At 34.4% G+C, this 19,432-nt stretch overlaps 1 protein-coding gene across 1 annotated transcript in view; it reads right to left on the minus strand.

Annotated features, from left to right (window-relative positions):
* STYX (serine/threonine/tyrosine interacting protein) overlaps positions 1–19,432 on the minus strand; it is a 36,231-nt gene that overhangs the window by 6,003 nt on the left and 10,796 nt on the right. The window contains exons 2-9 of the mRNA XM_039240494.1: positions 17,501–17,533; positions 16,146–16,199; positions 12,005–12,102; positions 8,669–8,729; positions 8,223–8,259; positions 7,772–7,811; positions 7,630–7,680; positions 5,650–5,722 (exon numbers count right to left, since the gene is read on the minus strand). Of these exons, the coding sequence (XP_039096425.1) occupies positions 5,650–5,722; positions 7,630–7,680; positions 7,772–7,811; positions 8,223–8,259; positions 8,669–8,729; positions 12,005–12,102; positions 16,146–16,199; positions 17,501–17,533 (447 nt within the window). The remainder of the gene's footprint in view (positions 1–5,649; positions 5,723–7,629; positions 7,681–7,771; positions 7,812–8,222; positions 8,260–8,668; positions 8,730–12,004; positions 12,103–16,145; positions 16,200–17,500; positions 17,534–19,432) is intronic.

A 19,432-nucleotide genomic window follows, 5' to 3' on the forward strand; every position in this document is an offset into this window, starting at 1 on the left:
TTTTTAATGTTAACGTGTTGCTCCTTTCTCCTTCTTGCACCTTAATACTGTTATCAGTCCCTATTTGAAAAGTTATTTATTTACTTAATATTTATTTTTGAGAGAGAGAGTGCGCATGCAGGAGGGGAAGAGGCAGAGAGAGGAAGAGGATCACAAGCAGGCTCTACACTAATAGTGGAAAGCCTGACATGAGGCTCTAACTCAAACTGCAAGATTATGACTTGAGATAAAGTTGGAAGCTCAAACGACTTAGTCACCCAGGAGCCACTTTAAAAATGAGACTAATATAAGGCATTTAATGGATTCAAATATGTATTTGGTTTTCTAATCCCTTAAAATTAATAAACCTCTACTTCCAAACATGAAAGAATAACAGGCATTTCTTTCTCTCTCCCCTTTCTGAAAACAAGAACTAGAACACCTCATTTGACGAAACTAGGAAACAACCATAACCATAAATATGAGAAGAATAAAAAGTAAAGAAATGATTACCAAATAGGTCAGAACAGTGGTTACCTTTATAAAAGAATAAAGAGTGTCTGTGATCGGGATGGGGCATTACAAGGGCTTTTGGGATCATAGCATAGGTTTGGTTTCTTGACCTGATGGTGATTGCATGGATGTGTATTTACATTTTATGCACTTTCTATATGTGTATTATATTTCACAGTAAATTAAAAACAAACAAAAAATGGAACCAGCTAGGACATAAGATGCCTGACTACAGAAATCAGGCAGAATGGGTACACTTCAGAGTTCTCCAAAAAAAGGTGGTGCCTAAGATAAAACTAAAGCCCTTGAATAGTATGATAGGAAATGAGAGTAGGCTGTGGGATGAGGTAGGGCATATTAAGGAAAATGTAAATGCCCACACATGATATTTTTGCAAGATACAAGCTATATGATAGTAAGGTGAAGTATGAAGCCAAGCATCTGATCTTAGTTAAAAGCTTAGCCAGTAATTCTCAAGTCTGGTTATACCTAAAAATCACCTGAGAGGCTTTAAATATATATATAGGGGTGCCTGGGTGGCTGTCAGTTAAGCATTCCACTTCAGCTCAGGTCATGAATTCAGAGTTCATGAGTTCAAGTCCCACATCGGGATCTGTGCTGACACCTCAGAGCCCGGTGACTGCTTCAGACTCTGTGTCTCTTTCTCTCTCTGCTCCTACCCTGCTTGTGCTCTGTCTCTCTCTCAAAAAAAAAAAAAAAAAAAAATTTTTTTTTAATATTAAAAAAAATGTGTGCACGTGTGTGTGCGTGGCCAAGCCCTATAACCAGTGATTCTCATTTAAGTTTAGATTAGCTTCCTCTGGGTAATTCTAACATGCATGAGGTGTTCAACACTCTAAACAAGAAAAATCTATGGCACAGGGGTACTCTGCTTCCTACTCCACTGAGTAGTCATACCACCAGAGAAAAGTGTTGGTGAGAAAGTCTTCCAAGACAACTAGGAAAATTTAAGCTGTCTGCCTTCCCCAACCACTACTCACGTCCCTCTCCCACAACTTTATTGTTGGGCAAATAGCTGATCTAAGAATACTTCCAATTCAAATACGACCTATAATCAAAAAGGAACCACTGCAGGTTTTAGCATAAAGATGTCACAAGAGGAAAAAAAGCAACACTATAACCAAAAGTCATATCAAGAATACAGCATGAAAATCACTCCATGAAGCAGATGAAAATGATTAATTCTCCATGAAATCAATGAGAATATGGCATTTCTGAAATGAGTCCAAAGAAGAGGTAAAAGGACTCAGGGAAGAAATCTAATAAGAGCATATAAACTCTCAGAGTTCAATGGGAGAGAAAAAAATAAAAACCACAAAAATAATAAACATAATAGAATCAACAAAGAATAGACCATACTATCTAATTCTGGCATAATATCAATTTCCTCTTTTCTCCAGGAATTGTCCCAGACAGCAAATATGCTAGACTTTAGAAAACAAATTAAATCCCCCTTAATATCTAATTTCCCCTCCAGCTGTCACTTCTGATTCCCCTTTCAAAGCATAATTCCTAAAATTATCTATTCTTGCTGTTCACAATCCTCTCTTCCCATTTTTCCTTGAACTCTGACCAATTATGCTTATCCTTCACCTTCTACTGTTTGTCAAGGACACCAATGACCTCATGTTCCTAACCCAATGTTAATTCTCAGCCCTTATCTTATTTGACCTATTATCAGCCTTTGAAACAATGGATCATTTCCTACTTCTTCAAACACTTCCTTCTCTTAACTTCCCAAACAACAAGCCACCATGATTTTTTTCCTATTTCCATTGGCCATTCTTTTCAATCTTTTCTGCTCATTCCTCATCTCCCCACCCTCTACATGTTGGAGTACATCAGGGTTCTATTTTGGAAATTCTTCTCTATCCACATTCCCCTAGTGATCTCACCCAATCTTGGGGCTTTCAATAGCATCTATATAATGATACTAATTAGATATGTGGTTCTTTCCCATGAACTCTGGACTTTGATGTGTATAACTGCCTACTGTCTAACAGCCCTCTCAACCTTTGCATAACCCAAAACGAACTGGATTTTATTCCCCTGAAATCTTCTCATGGAGTTTCTTTCATATCTTTCATAAAGGCTTAGATTCATCTTAATCTTCTCTCTTCATATCCTATCCATCAGCAAATCCTGTCAGCTATACTGCCAAATCCAAAATGTGATCTCTTCTCACCTTTTCCCTTGCTACCACTTTTGTCCGAACTAATATTTTCTTTTGATTATAGGAGTTTAGGGAGTAAGGACAGAAGCGAGTATACCTATTAGAAAGCTACTGCAATAATGCAGTCAAAAGAAAATTAAGGGAACAAGCCATACAGATATTTGGGGGAAAGCATTCTAGGTCGAGGAATAAGGGCAAGTGCCTTGAGATGAGAACATGCATAGTATTTTTAAGGAATTGTGAGAAGGTCAATTTGACTGGAACATACATAGTAAGCAAATGGGATAGTAGGAGATTAGAACTGAGAGGTAAAGGACTGCAAATGTAAGGCCATAAAAGCTATTGTAAATAAGGACCGTGGCTTTTATTTTAAGTGGAGGGATAACCTGTAATAAGATTCTGGCTATTGCGCTAAGTAAACTGTGTTGAATATAGGGTACTGTAAACTTCATTAAAAAATACATATATTCTACAAAAAGAAAGCTTTATTTTTTTTTAATATTTTAATATTTATTTTTGAGAGAGAGAAAGAGACACAGCAGGAGAAAGGGGTAGGGGCAGAGAGAGAAGGAGACACAGATTCCTAAGCAGGCTACAGGCTCAGAGCTGTCAGCACAGTGCCCCATGCAGGGCTTGAACAGCGAGATCATGACCTGAGTGGAAGTCAGACGCTTAATGGACTGAGCCACCCATGAGGCCCCAGAAAGAAAACTTTAAAACACTAAAGGACACAGATATTGATTTGAAAAAATGGAATGTATTCTCAGAGACAAAGACTAAAAATGTAAGGTGTCAATTCTTTCTGAATGGTAAGCATAGTTATAATATAAAAAGTATAGGGCTCTTTCCAGTAAAGTTTATGCAAAAAAATAAATGTTAACAACTTGCCAGGAAAATTCTTGAAAGAACATTAATAAGGAAATCGTGAGCTATACCGTAAGTTACTTATACAATATATAATTGCAGCAGTAAGCAGAGCAATGGGATAGAATACAAAGTCCAGAAACAGACCCAAATATAGATAAGAGTTCAGTATATAATAAAAATGGCATTTCAAATCAGTTGGCTAAGAATAGGTTCCTTAATATACAAAGAGCTCTTACAAACCAATGACAAAAAGACCAAGAATCTGATAGAAAAATGTGCAAACCATGGACATTGCCACTTTTACCACCATGATGGCAATGATCAGAAAAATCTGATAAAATACTTTTGGCCATTGGTACTGAATGGGGTATTGGGAAACTGGTACTCTTTGTTTCCTGGTGGCTTATATTATTTAAGCCTTTAAAAAAACTATTTTGATAACATCAAATTTCAAATGCCTCTCTGATCAGCTATTCTTCTCTCTATATGTATATCTTATAGGCATATTCACATGTACCTACCAGGATACTTTTCCCAATATTGTTCATAATAATGAAAGGCTAGAGACGATCTAAAGGTTTATGTATAAAGAATCAATCATATGAGGTTATGATGCATATGTACATATAAAAATATTATGCTGTTACAGTCATATATGTTATTGAATTTTAATCCTAAGTATATATTACCATAAGTATATATAGTATATATTAGTTTTTCAAATACCAAAATCAATTTTAAAAGACCATGTTTTATACCAGTGTTAAAAGACAAAAACTTATTAGTTTTATATTTTATAACACAATTAAAATGAGAGTAAAAAGAAACATTTTACATAAACAAGAGATACCAGTTTCTGTTTTAAATGAATGAAGTAAAAACTAAAATGAAAGAAGAAAAAAGAGAAGTAAAATTTAAAGCCTGGTAACTGAGACAATCAATTTTGTAATGCTCTTGGTAACTGAGACAATCAATTTTGTAATGCTCTTGATGTCTCAATGTAAGATTTATTCCTGCATAACTGGGTGGAATCAGCCAGAGGACATTCTCTCATCTCTGATTTTCCTTTTTTGAAAAAATTAAATAAACCATTTAATCAGATACCTCCTAAGTTTATCTTACTGTAGTTTTAGTTCAACTTCTAAATACCAACAAAATTCAAAACATGGAAAAGATAAAGCCTATAAAATAGCATATAAAAGCTGCTATACATAGTATACTTAGAATCAAAACTCTTATCTCTGTGTGTATAATCAAAAGAGAGGAAAAAAACTGAAAAAATTTCTAACATCAACTGTTTTATCTTACATTTAACAATTTGCCTTTATTCTTTTTTTCACAGTAATAGTAACTTTCAAGAAAACACAGATTTCTTGAAAATTTGAGGGGCACCTGGATGGCTCAGTTGGTTAAGCATCCGACTTTGGCTCAGGTCATGATCTCACGATTTGTTAGTCTGAGCCCAGTATTGGACTCTACAGTGACACTGTGGAGCCTGCTTGGGATTCTCTCTTTCCCTCACTCTTTCTTAAAATAAATAAATGAACTTTAAAGAAGAAAATACTTTTAACTGGAAATGTAAACTTGAATAAAAAATCAAATTAAGAGGTGCCTAGTTGGCTCTGTTGGAGAAGTGTGCAACTCTTGGTCTCAGGGTCCAGAGTTTGAGCTCTATGTTAGGTGTAGAGATTATACTTAAAATAAATTTAAAAAGTTAAAAAATAGGGGTGCCGGGGTGGCTCAGTTGGTTGAGCATCCGACTTCGGCTCAGGTCATGATCTCACGGTTCGTGGGTTTGAGCCCCACATCGGGCTCTGTGCTGACAGCTAGCTCAGAGCCTGGAGCCTGTTTCCAATTCTGTGTCTCCCTCTCTCTGACCCTCCCCTGCTCACACTCTCTCTCTCCCTCTTAGAAATAAATAAAACATTTAAAAAATAATAATAAATAAAAATAAAAAGTTAAAAAATAATAAAATTAAATGAATAGATTATGGCAATTTTTAAGTATTTAAAGTGAATTCTACCCTTAAACTACATGGACATAAGATTTTAATTATCCTATTTTCTGACCAGCTTAATTAAAGATGAAGAAGTTACCTGAAGTTGATGGACAAATCCAGCATTAGGATTAATACAAAATCTTCTTTCTTGAACATAAGCAAATGCATCTCTAAAAACAAAAAAAGAAAAGGTGATGTTAGTATTTCATAAATTAATCTCACTTTTTTCAGAATTTAGCTAAAATAGGAAATCATAATCATACAGGTTGTACTACAGAGAGGTGGTGAGATGTAGAGGAAATATCAACAGCATGGTCAGATGAAATATCATAATCCCTCTTGTTTACCAGCTAGTGTTCTAAGGGAAGGTGCTCAACTTTCTAAACTTTATTTTTAGATAAAAATAAAAATTGGGGATTATAAAAATTTCTAACTTGTGAGCTATTGTAAAGATGGGAGATAATAAGTGTAAAGCACCTTGGTATAACATCTATTACACAGCACATGCTCAAAATATCACCATTGTTTAAACGAGAACTGTATCTACTCCCTTGTGTTGTTCTAAGGCTTAAATGAGATAAAAGAGCCTAGAATAGTACCTGCCACAGAACAAATACATAGAAGCTATTTTCACTATTATTATTACTGACAAGACATCAAAAGTAAAGAGAATATATAAAACATAAAGTCTACCAAGGATTAATCTTTTTCAATTAAATAAATGAAGCATCTGCATGCAAATAATATTAAGAACTGACACTTTTTATTTTTTTAGAGAGGCAGAATGTGTGTGATCAGGGGAGTGGGGAGAGGCAGAAGAAGAGGGAAAGAAAGAGACAATCGTAAGGAGGCTCTAGGCCCAGTGCAGAGCCCAATGTGGGGCTTGATCTCACGACCCTGAGATCATGATTGAGTCAAAATCAAGAGTCAAACACTCGACCAACTGAGCCACCCAGGTATCCCTAAGAACTGATTCTTTTAAGAAATTTAAACACAAAGGATACCAAACAAATTAAACAAGCATTTGAATGTCTAGTATGTGTCAGTCATGTGGATCCAATGCTGAATACAGCTCAAATGAAGACAGTAACAGGGAACATGGTATAATGATGGAGGAGTTGATATAGGCATATAATACAAAGTTTCACTGGCCATGTTAAGAATTATTAAGGATCAGAAACCTTTGAGAGCTTTTGGGGGTAAGGTGATCACATGATCTGATTTATCTTTTTGAAAAGATAACTCCGACTGTAGTGCAGAAAAAAAAACGGACTAGAGAAAGAAAAGAATACATGAAACCACTAAGAAGGCTACCGTTGGAAGAATCCAAGAAAGACATGATTAGAGCTCACATTAGGAGATTAAATGACGATGAAGAGAAAGATAAGACAAATTCAAGGTATACTTTGTGATATAAAACGGGTTGGTAATGAATGGGTCAGTTTGGGAGATGAGAAGTGAATGACACGGAGGTGTCAATGATTACAAGATTTCTAACTTGTACAAGACACACTAGGAAAAGGAAACACTGTATATTGGCCAGGTTTTTCTTTTGCTCTGGGGCTCTCTCTTTTATATCCAGGTAGTATGCTAAGAAAAATTGGTTCTGGATAAGAAAGACTACACTGAATTATGAATAGAAGATGAAATAACTTCTAAGTAATTTTTCACCCAACTACTGTTACAGGAAAACGTAATAAATTAGCTTTTTAAACAAGGGAAGCAATAAACATCTGTGTGTAAGAGTGTGTGTGTGTGTATGTCTAAGTGTTTTTAAACTCAGACTAAACAATTCTCCAGTAGTAAATAATTACTTTTCCAAGGGTTATCTCCAACTGTAACTGTAATGGCTTCTTAAAATAACATTTAGCACTAGTTCCCTAAAACCACAAAATCTACACAAGGTAGACAAGCTACAAAGGAAAAGAGACTAAGCCTGGAATATCAGGGCCTTCCGAATCAAACATGACTACATGACAAAATGAGGAGAATATCAACTTCAAACTCCCACATTGTTTCCATTAAGCTTCATTTTAATGAGAATTTAAATTGGCTAGGTTTCAGAGTACTTTCTTACCTGTACTTCATTCCAAATGTTTCCATAATGTATGCAATAACAAAGGCAGCACTGAAGAGGGGGAAAAAGGTTTAGAAAAAAATAAAAAACACAACTCATTAATTAAATGCTAGAGAAAAAAAGATAATCTCTAACTTCATACCTCCTGGAGATCCCTGCATTTCCATGGACAAGAACTTTTCCTGAAAAACAAGAAAGTTATTCTGACAAAAAAAATATATCTAATTCAGCAACTAAAATATATTGAAACCATATATTATGCCACAGTAAAATAAATCGTTTCTTAAACATTTTATTTTATACATACCACCTAGATATTTATTAACTTTCAAGCTTTACAATTTATATTAACTACAAACTTTGAAATTAAAGATATTTAAAGCTGACCCGCAATTCGAAAATAGATACAAGGGAATACTTAAGAAAGCCTATCCAAATGAAACAAGGAATTGGGAAAAAACAAATTTGGTAATAGTCTATTACATACAATGCCAACTTCCATATCCTGCATTTAAGACAATGGCAACTAAAACATTAACTATAACACATAATCTCCTGAAAATAAACACTGGCTATGTAAAGAAAATATTTACCTCCAGTCTGTAAGCTTCCATCAATAAATTCTTTAGTCTGAAGGCAAAAGACAATGTGTCTTAATAAAACATCTGGATTAATAAAAGCATAAAATACAAATATACAGTAAAACAAAAATTATTGAAAAAAAATCCAGCTAATTTATAGGAATACGAATTACCTTAATTCAAGAATTTACAAAATATTACAAAAGTGACTATTACAAATTTTTTAAATTATACAGGAGCCAAAATTTAATTTGAATTTAATAAATTCAAAGTGTGACTTTTCAGATATTTGGAGATCATTAAAGATTTTAGTAAGTCTTTAAATATAATCCCACAATTTTCAGTAATAACAAAGTAAAACAGTATAAGAAGGAATTAGTTTAATTATTACTAAGTTTTAGAACCATAATTAAGAGGTCAAATCACAAATTTTAAATATTAAAAAACTTTATACCTACCATGGGAAAATAACGTATTATATTTTCAACCGGATTATCTGCAATATCCAAGACTAGATATCTGAAAACAGAGTATTTCGTGATAAGTACACTTCCAGATAAAATTCTACGTATAAAAAATTTTCAAAATTCTTGGCAACCAAAAAAATAATGCAAAACAACATTCATAGTGTCATATTCCCAAGAATTGGGTCATAGATTTTATACTGTTTAAATGTGTAGCATTTTTAAATGCTTTAGCCTTAAATAACAAGTTAACATTTCTGATATTTTATAGTACAAAAAATCGATCTGGTTAAAACTGAAACTTCACAAGAAGGCAGAAACTTTACATCAGAGTGGACCTAGAATATAAAGACAAAAAGTATCTGTTTTCATTATTGTTATTCTATTTCTACTAACTTCCCTATGGACTAAAAGATTCTTCTCTGAGTGGCCCTATGACCCCTTCTCACAACCCTACAGAGGACACTTCAGAGGAAGCCCAGAGCCTGAAATAGAAGAAGGTAATCTAAATAGAGGTCTGGGGGTGCCTAGGTGGCTCAGTCGGTTGAGCATCCGACTGGCTCAGGTCACGATCTCACAGAGTGTAGGTTCGAGCCCCGTGTCGGGCTCTGTGCTAACAGCTAGCTCAGAGCCTAGAGCCTGCTTCAGATTCTGTATCTCCCTATCTCTTGGACCCTCCCCTGCTCACACTGTCTCTCTCTCTCTCTCCCTCAGAAATAAAAAAAATAAAATAAAAACATTAAGAAAAATTAAAAAAAAAAAAGAGGTCTGATGGAGTCATACATTCACTGCTTTAATTAACCTTCAGGAGAGCAAAAATCAACTGAGAGACCACATGTCCTACAACTTTACACTTTGGAAAACACTGAAAATAAGATATTATTCATATACCAGACTTATTTTTTTTAATGTTTTATTTATTCTTGAGAGTGAGAGAGTGATAGCGTGAGCAGGGGAGGGTCAGAAAGAGTGGGAGATACAGAATCAGAAGCAGGTCCTAGGCTTTGAGCTAGCTGTCAGCACAGAGCCCGACACAGGGCTCGAACCCACGAACCATGAAATTGTGACCCGAGCCGAAGTCGGAGGCTCAACCGACTGAGCCACCCAGGTGCCCCTAGACTTATTTTATTTTGTGAAAAACTTCCATTTCTCATCTATCCAAGACTACCTGTTTATTAATACAACTAAAGTAACTAAGTTACAAAATTAATTTTATATTGCCTTAAAAATTACAGGTCTTTAGCATTCACTTAGGTGGTTAACAATTTCAGTAATTTCTGGGTTTATCACAGAGAAGCTAGAACTCAGTATTCAAGGATAATCCAATGTAAAAACCAAAAGGATTCTGACAATGGCTATATCTTAAAGTGACTGTGTAGACTGAACCATAACATAAAACACAGCTTCATGGAAAAAAGGTTAATTCAGCATCAATCTAAAATATTTTATTGCATGCCATTTTGAGTGTCAAAAACTATTAGAAGAACTATCAATTTATAAGCCAATATTCTAAATCTAAGGAGAAAGAATTTTTCCATTAGGATAAAATAGCTGCACACAGGACATTTTGGTACTAAAAACAAAAACACAAATTAGAAATGTATTGGATGGCATTTTAAATATAACACCTTCATTTTCTTTAATATATGTAAGTCTATATGTGTGTATATATAATACACATTTGTATAACAGTAAGATTTAGAAGGAATATGACAAAATGTTACGCCCCTCCCCCGCTCACGGGCGTGAGTACTCCCTTTACAAAAATAATCATTAAATAATCATTAAAAAAGTTTTTGTTAACTGAAAAATGTGCACACATGGTAAAAAAAAAAAATCTAACAGTATAAAAATATTTGCAATAAAAAAGCAGGCCCCTCTCCCAACCCAGACCCTAAATTTCTCAGAAGCATCCACTCTCAAATTTCTGGTCTGTTCACCTAGAAACTTTCCATACATATACAAGAACATATGTCTGATGTATTGATATAGAGAACAAGCGAGCACAAGTGGGACAGGGGCAGAGAATAAGGGAGACATATATTCCGAAGCAGGCTTCAGGCTCTGAGCTGTCAGCACAGAGCGGGATGCGGGGCTTCCACTCACAGACCACAAGATCATGATCTGAGCCAAAGTCGGACCCTCAATCGACTAAGCCACCCAGGCACTCCTACACAATATATTTTACAATGTCCTGTACTGATGCACAATCAAGTTGCTTTCATTTTTACAAACAATAAATCAGAGCATTAAAATATCTTTAACATATATGCTTTTATATAGATACACAATATCTCTAGAATATTTAAGAGTTAATAGCAGCTGCCTCCCAGGAGAGAAGCTGGGGCTTGGTTTAGAGGAGGAAAAAGATGTACTTTATTTATACACCTTTTTTGCACTCTTTCACATCACTGTAATATATATTATTTATTTTTAAAATAAAGTTAAAATAAAACTAAAAACCATAAGATGCTCAACCACACTCATTAGAAGATAAATGAGAAAGGCAAATTACATCTATGTGAGACATCATTTTTACTCTAGAAAATTGGGAAAAATTAAGAACTTTTTTTTTTTTTTAATTTTTTTTTTTTTTAATATTTTATTTATTTCTAGGAGAGAGAGAGAGAGGCAGCGTGAGCAGGGGAGGGTCAGAGAGAGAGGGAGTCACAGACTGAAACAGGCTCCAGGCTCCGAGCTGGCAGTCAGCACAGAGCCCGACGCGGGGCTCGAACCCACGAACCGCGAGATCATGACCTAAGCGAAAGTCGGACGCTTAACCGACTAAGCCACCCAGGCGCCCCAAATTAAGAACTTTTATAATCTGTCGTGGAGATACCAAGGAAAGAGTCTCTTCTCATTTATTTCATAGTGGGAATGTAAACTGATAAAACTCACTGGAGGGCAATTTGCAACATCCATTAAAATTTTAAATGCTCATATTCTTTGATGCAGCAATTCTACTTCTACAGTTTATTCAACTGATATATTCACACATGAATTAAATGACACATATAGGAATACCTACTATATTAGCAAAGACTGGCAACAATCTAAATGCCCAACAACAGGAGATAGGCTGAATAAATTTTAGTATAACTATTCAATGGATTACTATGAAACTTTAAAAACTTAGTGCAGCTCTCTAAGTTGTATACATTAGTTACTTATTTAAGAATTTAAAGGAAGTTTATTTTTTAAATGATATACCTATATGGTCATCCTTATAAAACAGCTATGTACAAAATCTGCTATAATAAAAGCATCTTGAAATAAAAATACATGTTTGCTACCCATAACATTTTAATATATCACAACCATAATTCTTACCTAAATAACTGTTGAAAGTTTGGTTTAACAAAGTTTGCTTCAATATTTTGTCTTATGCATATTATATGGGTTATTCCATATTTCTGTAGTATAGGTAGCTGTAAAAAAAAAAAAAAAAAAAAGGGACAAGGGGGAGAAATAGTTTAAAATACAAAACATCAACTTGCTATAACACAGATGTTTGAAAATACAAAGGACTGAACATTACAATTACATAGACATATCTAAGCCTTAAGTGCAGGGTATTAAAACTCATTTTATAATAATTTACCTAAGTGATTAGTAAGATATTTCAATGATTTAAGATTAATATATACTACATATCCTCAAAAGGCTAATAGGACTATTTTACATTCATAATTTTGGAGCGTGTTGAGACCTTAAAGATAATTTATTTGGGAATCAAAACTATGTGGTGGTTAAAAGCAGGGGCTCTGGAGTCATGAGAATCCCAAGCTCTATATTCCAGCTCTGCTAATGACCTGAGCTATGTGGCTCAGTACTAACCTTTCCACGAAGTGGTTGGAGCAATTATAGAAGATAATATATGTAAGTTGTTTGGCACAGTGCCTGGGGCACATGGCAAGCGTTCAGTAAATGGTAGTTATATATACTGACAACACTCTTTATTCCTTAGAAGGGACCACTAAGACATAAACAGTTATTGAACATCCCTGACATAGTTAATAGCAATACCAGGGCTCAAATCTCTCTGCCTCTGTCAGTCTACTTTTCTACTACAAGCCAGAATTAACTTAAGAGTTCACAGACTAACATTTCAGTTTAAAAATTTTTCTCTCAAATTAACTGGAAACTCCAAATGATATCTTATATTCTGTGGCACCTTTTTGGCTATATATTTAAAGCAATTTAATACATAAAATGTTAATATTTAATATAACATGTTATATACATATAATATACTATATATAACATAGTATATGTATATATAAATATAAAATGATGTATTATTTTTAATGGTTAGAATGTAAATTCCAAGAACAATGATTTTGTTCGCAGATTCATATTAAGTATGTATAACAGTGCCCTGAACATATTAACTGTTCAATAACTATCTTTTTGCTAAATAAATTAACAAATCATGCTGGCATAAGGAATCAGAATTCTTAATTTTTTAAAAATTATTTATTTCTGAGAGAGAGACAGCATGAGCAGGGGAGGGTCAGAGAGAGAGGGAGACACAGAATCCGAAACCAGCTCCAGTCTCTGAGCTAGCTGTCAGCACAGAGCCCCACACAAGGCTCGAACCCACAAACCGTGAGATCATGACCTGAGCTGAAGTCGGATGCTTAACCAACTGAGTCACCCAGGCGCCACTAGAATTCTTAATGTTGAGTTTTCTATGAAGCTTTCAGCTTATACTCATATATTTAATTCCCACTTTCTGCATTAAATAGTCCAGAATCATAATACTAATAATTCATCAGAGAAGTCAGAGAATAATTTATATTTGTTATGGACTGCATATTTGTTATCTCCCTAAAATCTGCAGGTTGAAGCCCTAACCTCCAAGGTGATGGTATTAGGAGGTGGGGCCTTTGGGAGGTAATCAGAGATTTAGGTGAGGTCATGAGGATAAAGCCCCCATCATGGAATTAGCGCCCTGAAAAGAAGAACAGACATCAGGACTTTGTCTGCTACCACATAAAGATACAGCAAGAACACAGCCGTCTGCTAGCTAGGAATAGGGCCCTTACCAAAACCTAACCATGCTGGCACCGAGATCTCAGATTTCCCAGCCACTTCAACTAGGAGAAATCAATGTCTGATGTTTAAGCCACTGGTCTATGGTATTTTATTATAGCAGCCTGAGCTAAGAAAATGTGGTTTTCAAAGGTATAAAATGTTAATTTTTGCAGTAAAATTTCCTATGTCTGGCATAGATTAGATAGAGTTTAATTATCTTTGTATTTCCTGAGTGTACCCTGAGTTAAAAGGGAGATAAACACTTGGTGGGATTAATATTTAACCAATGTTCCATATTCACATTTATTAAACTTTCAAAATGTATTCAATATCCATTCTTTATTTATACTTATTTGTGATATAGAAAGATACTTTATCACAAGATATATGTAATTATGGATAAAAATCTGCTTTAACACAAAGTAATAAAGCAAACCTTAACAAAATGGACCCAAATGTAATAGCACACAAAATAGTCTTATTTTTCAATAGATTTTCATTTATATAAAGCAAATTATGATCTTACTCATACCAACAAACTACAGAAAAAAACTGTAAAAATAGAAAATGTTCACTACTGACAAAGAGCCTAAATTCGTCCGTTTTAAAACTGCATTTAAATGTAATAAAATATTGGCTTAACTAAATGAGTACTAGAAAGGGAGTTTATTCCCTAAGATTTATCTGTTATTATTTGCTGTTGTTATATATGTCTAGGATGATGGATAAAAAGGAATACAAGCTGTTCTATGGTGATTCAGAATGAGAAATAATCAAATTTCACCATAGACACTTCTCCTCAGTCTAATAACTAGACCATGGTAAAGTTGATGGTGAAGAGGTTTTGAGATCTATAAACACTTATAATTTAATGTGACAAATACTGTATTTATAAAATGCTGTGGGAATACAAAAAGCAAATAATCTAAACATTTTTGTGAATACTACTTTGTGAATACTACATTATTTGGCTTTTGTTAAGTAAATCACAGTTAAGTCTACAGTTATCTACTCTATCCTTTCCTTAGTACTTTTCTTTTTTTTTTTTTTTTTTTTTTTTAGCAACACCCTGCCTTTCTAACCTAGCTGTAGACCATTAAAACAGGGTTTACTCTCATATGTGCCTCAACAGTCAGAAAGCCTTCCAGTTTCAAAGAAATGACTCTAATTCTAAACAGCTCCCAAACAAAGGGTACCTGGGTAGCTCAATCAAGTAAGCGTCCAACTTCAGCTCAGGTCATGACCTCATGGTTTGTGGGTTCAAGACACCATGTTGGGCTCTATGCTGACAGCTAGAACCTGGAGCCTGTTTCTAATTCTGCGTCTCCCTTTCTCTTTGCCCCTCCCTTGCTCGTGCTCTCTCATTCTCAAAAATAAACATTAAAAAAAAAAAACACCTCCCAAATCACCTAATATTGATAAATACATTAAATTAAATTATTAGAGTTAAAAATTCTACAGTCTTTGGGGCACCTGGGTGGCGAAGTCGGATGAGCAACCTACTCTTGATTTCAGTTCAGGTCATGATCCCAAGGTCACGAGACTGAGCCCTGCATCAGGCTCTGCACTGAGCGTGAAGCCTGCTTGAGATTCTCTCCTCACCTATTACACTCTTTCTCTCTCCAAAAAAAACAAAAAAGGAAAAGAAAAAAATAGAAAAAAATTTTTATAAGTTTTTACAAAACTTACCATAGGTTGAGTAGATCATACACAAGAATACTGACTTCTAAATAAGGTACTGGGGAAAACATTTGTGATACCATGTTTCACATCATAATTCAAAGCAAATTAGTAGCACTGTCATAATTCCTAAGACTGAATCCCCTAGGAAGTGGAAATTGTTACATATATTATGTAACATTTAATATATGTTACATATATTAAAATGAATCTACCATGTTAAATGTGTAAGTGAAGACATTCATTTCAGTTTGACTGTATAGGAGACAGAGATATATATGTGTGGTATAATGCTTTACAACCTGGAGCATCCAGGTCTCTAAAGTTTGGAAAAACAGAAACAAGATTTTATCAGTTACAACATGTATATACACAGGCACACACACATTTACCTCTGATAAGGAGAGATGCACTAAAATGTTAAATACACTTATTTTGGGCTTTAATTCAATCTCACTGTTCAGAAGGTATGATTAGCAATGACAAATACCTCATATTTTAGAGGATAAATTATTTGGTAAGTCTTTCAAACACACGGATTCACAAAAAAAAATAATACATAAATGCTCATTTTGTAATTTATGGTGAAATATTTGAGAATCACTGGCCCAGTAAAACTTAGAAAGAGGCAGGTACTCCAAAGTGACATGCAATATTTGTGGACATTCCCTCAAATAAAACTCTTACAACAAAAAAATTTATTCCAAAAAGACTTGTTAATAAATCTCTTGATGAACCTAACCTAAGTTCATACCTTGCTTTTCATGGCAGAAGAATATGGGCCTAAAAACAATCCAGGTAAAATTTCCTAGAAAAAAAAATTAAGATATTTACCATCAACAATTTAAATCTATACAAACTATGTACCACATAAGTGGACTTGTGGAGTGTTTTCATAGTTGTTATAATAATTTATTTAAAAGCTTGTTATTTAGGGAGCATTCCCTAGCCATATTGAGCAAAGACTGGGAAGAGAAATGCAGATTTGCTTTATATATCAAATGAAACGCATACTGTATGATTGGCTTTTAGATTAATAAAACATCTCTTATTTTACTTATATTCTCTGCTATAGTCTAGAAATAAAGTAGGCATAAAGAAAAATCACCCCTTTGGAATTACACAAAACTTTATTCAGCCAAATCAAAAGTAGCACAAGATACAACAAGATTAGAACTGTTCCCTTCAGTTAATAAAAGTATTCTTGCGAAGTTTAACAAAGACCAGTATCAACTGTTTGCCTATGGACAGTTTCAGCAATTTAAATACTTCCAATGCTAGATGCTACGTGAATTCAATATAGAAATATTTTAGTTGAGCTATATCATATTCTAGTTAATAATACAGTATAATTTTGTAGATCTGTTCTATGAAACATCATAATTATTTGTGAAGAGGTTTGATTTCTCCTATCAGCTGCTTGTGGGCACAAAATTACATTTGACTCATCTTAGCATTTCCCACGGCACCAAGTAAAATGCCTTATAAATACTAAGGTATTTTTTTAAAGGAGAATTTTCACTAAGAGAGAAAGGAAACATTATTTTTAAAAGTCAAAGTATTTCCAGGAGCAGGAGACACCACCTGATTCTGGGGCAAGCAAAGTGACTGTAAGAAAGAAATGCAAAAGAAAAACAAATTGCTATGAGGGTTAGCTATCATTTTATCATTCCATATTTGGAGTATTCAAATCAGTCTCCTGGAGGACTTCATTATAGAAGTTGTATCTGGAAACCAGATACAATTATTCAAGAGTGACTTGCGTTATAGTCAACTCTTCTAGACTTATCTAAACTAGCCAAACACAGAAAGCAAACTGTTTCCAAAAGGAATATAAATACTGTACCCAATTTTTCAGATAAGGAAAACCAAAGTCACTAATTCAGCACATATCTATAGATACAGATATATATCACCATGATTCTACTATAAGGAAGGCAGGCAACAATTCATTTCCCATCTTTTAATGTTAACCTTTAAATATGTTGATTTTTTAAATTCTCAATGATGAACCTAAAGATCATGAGCCAACAGGTCTCAAATCCTTTGTGAAATCAGTTATTTGATGATAATATGGATTGGCCTGAATAAACAAAAAGGTTATCTTACCTGCATCTCTCGTCTCATAGGGTAGGTCCATTCCTTAAAATGAAAAGAAAACACAAGAATAAAAATAAATAACATTTTGAAAAATGTTACCCAATTAAAAGTTAAAGATGTGACATGCAAGTGTATGGATTTTTAGAAAAAATACATTATACTTTAAGAATAATCTATTAAGAGATTCAATTGGCTGCACAAACACCTGAAAATTTAAGGGACAAGAAACAATGATTAAGGTATTCTTGGGGCGCCTGGGTGGCTTAGTAGGTTAAGCGTCCGACTTTCGCTTAGGTCATGATCTCGCGGTTCGTGGGTTCGGGCCCCGCGTCGGGCTCTGTGCTGACTGCCAGCTCAGAGCCTGGAGCCTGTTTCAGTCTGTGACTCCCTCTCTCTCTGACCCTCCCCTGCTCACGCTGTCTCTCTCTCCTGGAAATAAATAAAACATTTAAAAAAAAAAAAAAAAAGGTATTCTTTACATAACTGGGTTTCCAAAATTATGATTATGTTACTTCATACAACAGATGGAAAAGCTCATTAATTAAAAGAACAGATATTCCAGAAATTTCTCCCAAAAACTGATCCACCAAGTCAGAAATATCAAACAGCCTTTCTGTCATTCATGTTAACTCTAATCAACTGACAGTAGATAGCTAGAACACTGTGAACAAAAACTCAGGAAGAAGAGTACTATGACCAATGAGCAATAACTGCAATGGACTGAAAGAGTGTTAATAGATACCTGCCATCCCAGATCTATACCTCCAGATGCTTATCAAACAGGCTTTCTCACATCTTACTTGTTCTTAAGATTCTTTTAGTTCAATTCCCTTTAAATATACATTTCACAGGGGTGCCTGAGTGGCTTAGTCAGTTAAGCTTCCAACTACAGCTCCGGTCATGATCTCATGGTTCGTGGGTTTGAGCCCCGCGTCAGGCTCTGTGCTGACTGCCAGCTCAGAGCCTGGAGCCTGCTTCAGATTCTGTATCTCCCTCTCTCTCTGACCCTCCCCTGCTCACGCTTTCTCTCTCTCTTAGAAATAAATAAAAAACATTCAAACAATTTTTTTTCAAATATATATACATTTCACAGAAGTATAGAGTTCATTCTGTCTTTGGAATGCAGACCAATATAAACAAGTTGAAAAATAATACAAAATGCCAATGGCAAAAAAGACAGTAAACATTTTAAAAGTTGGGACCAGAAAAAAGCAATTACAGTGAATTGATATGGAGAACCAAATCCTCATTTGTAAATAAACTGCATTCCAAAAGTTTCTAACTTGTTTAAAACTCACAATTATAAATAGAAATGAGCTTTCTAAAGTTAAAACTGGAAAAGCTTAAAAAAAACAAAAACAACTTTTCAGGTGAAAGGGATCAAAGGGTATAAACTTCCAGTTATAAAACAAGTTATGGGGTTGAAAAGTACAGCATAGGGAATATAGCCAATAATTTGGAATAACATTGTATGGTGACAGAAATTAACTATACTTATCAATGCGAGCATTGGGTAGTAATGTATAGAATTTCCAGGGGTCTCTTGCTGGCTCAGTTGGTAGAGCATGAGACTCTTGGTCTGGGGGCTGTAATTTCAAGCCCTGCATTGAGTGCAGAGACTACTTAAAAATACAGATATGTCCAATCACGATGTAATATACCTGAAACTAATGTAACGTTGTATGTCAAATATACTTCATTTAAAACAGAATCTTTTTAATTTTTAAATAATTTTAGGACTACAGAAAAGTTAAAAATAGTGCAAGGAACTCCCTTTACCCTTCACCTAGATTTTCCAAATTAGAAAAGTATTTTAAACACATAAGGTAGAAATATTATACATCTGTAATGGAAATCTTAGCTAGGATGCAATGGGGAATTACTCCTATCAGAGGGTTGGCAAGCTATCAGCAGGTGGGAGGAGGGGTAAGGGGGAAAAGC

The sequence above is a fragment of the Hyaena hyaena genome, unplaced genomic scaffold, assembly GCF_003009895.1.
Source record: "Hyaena hyaena isolate Hyena2069 unplaced genomic scaffold, ASM300989v1 scaffold_175, whole genome shotgun sequence".
Classification (NCBI taxonomy): Eukaryota; Metazoa; Chordata; class Mammalia; order Carnivora; family Hyaenidae; genus Hyaena; species Hyaena hyaena.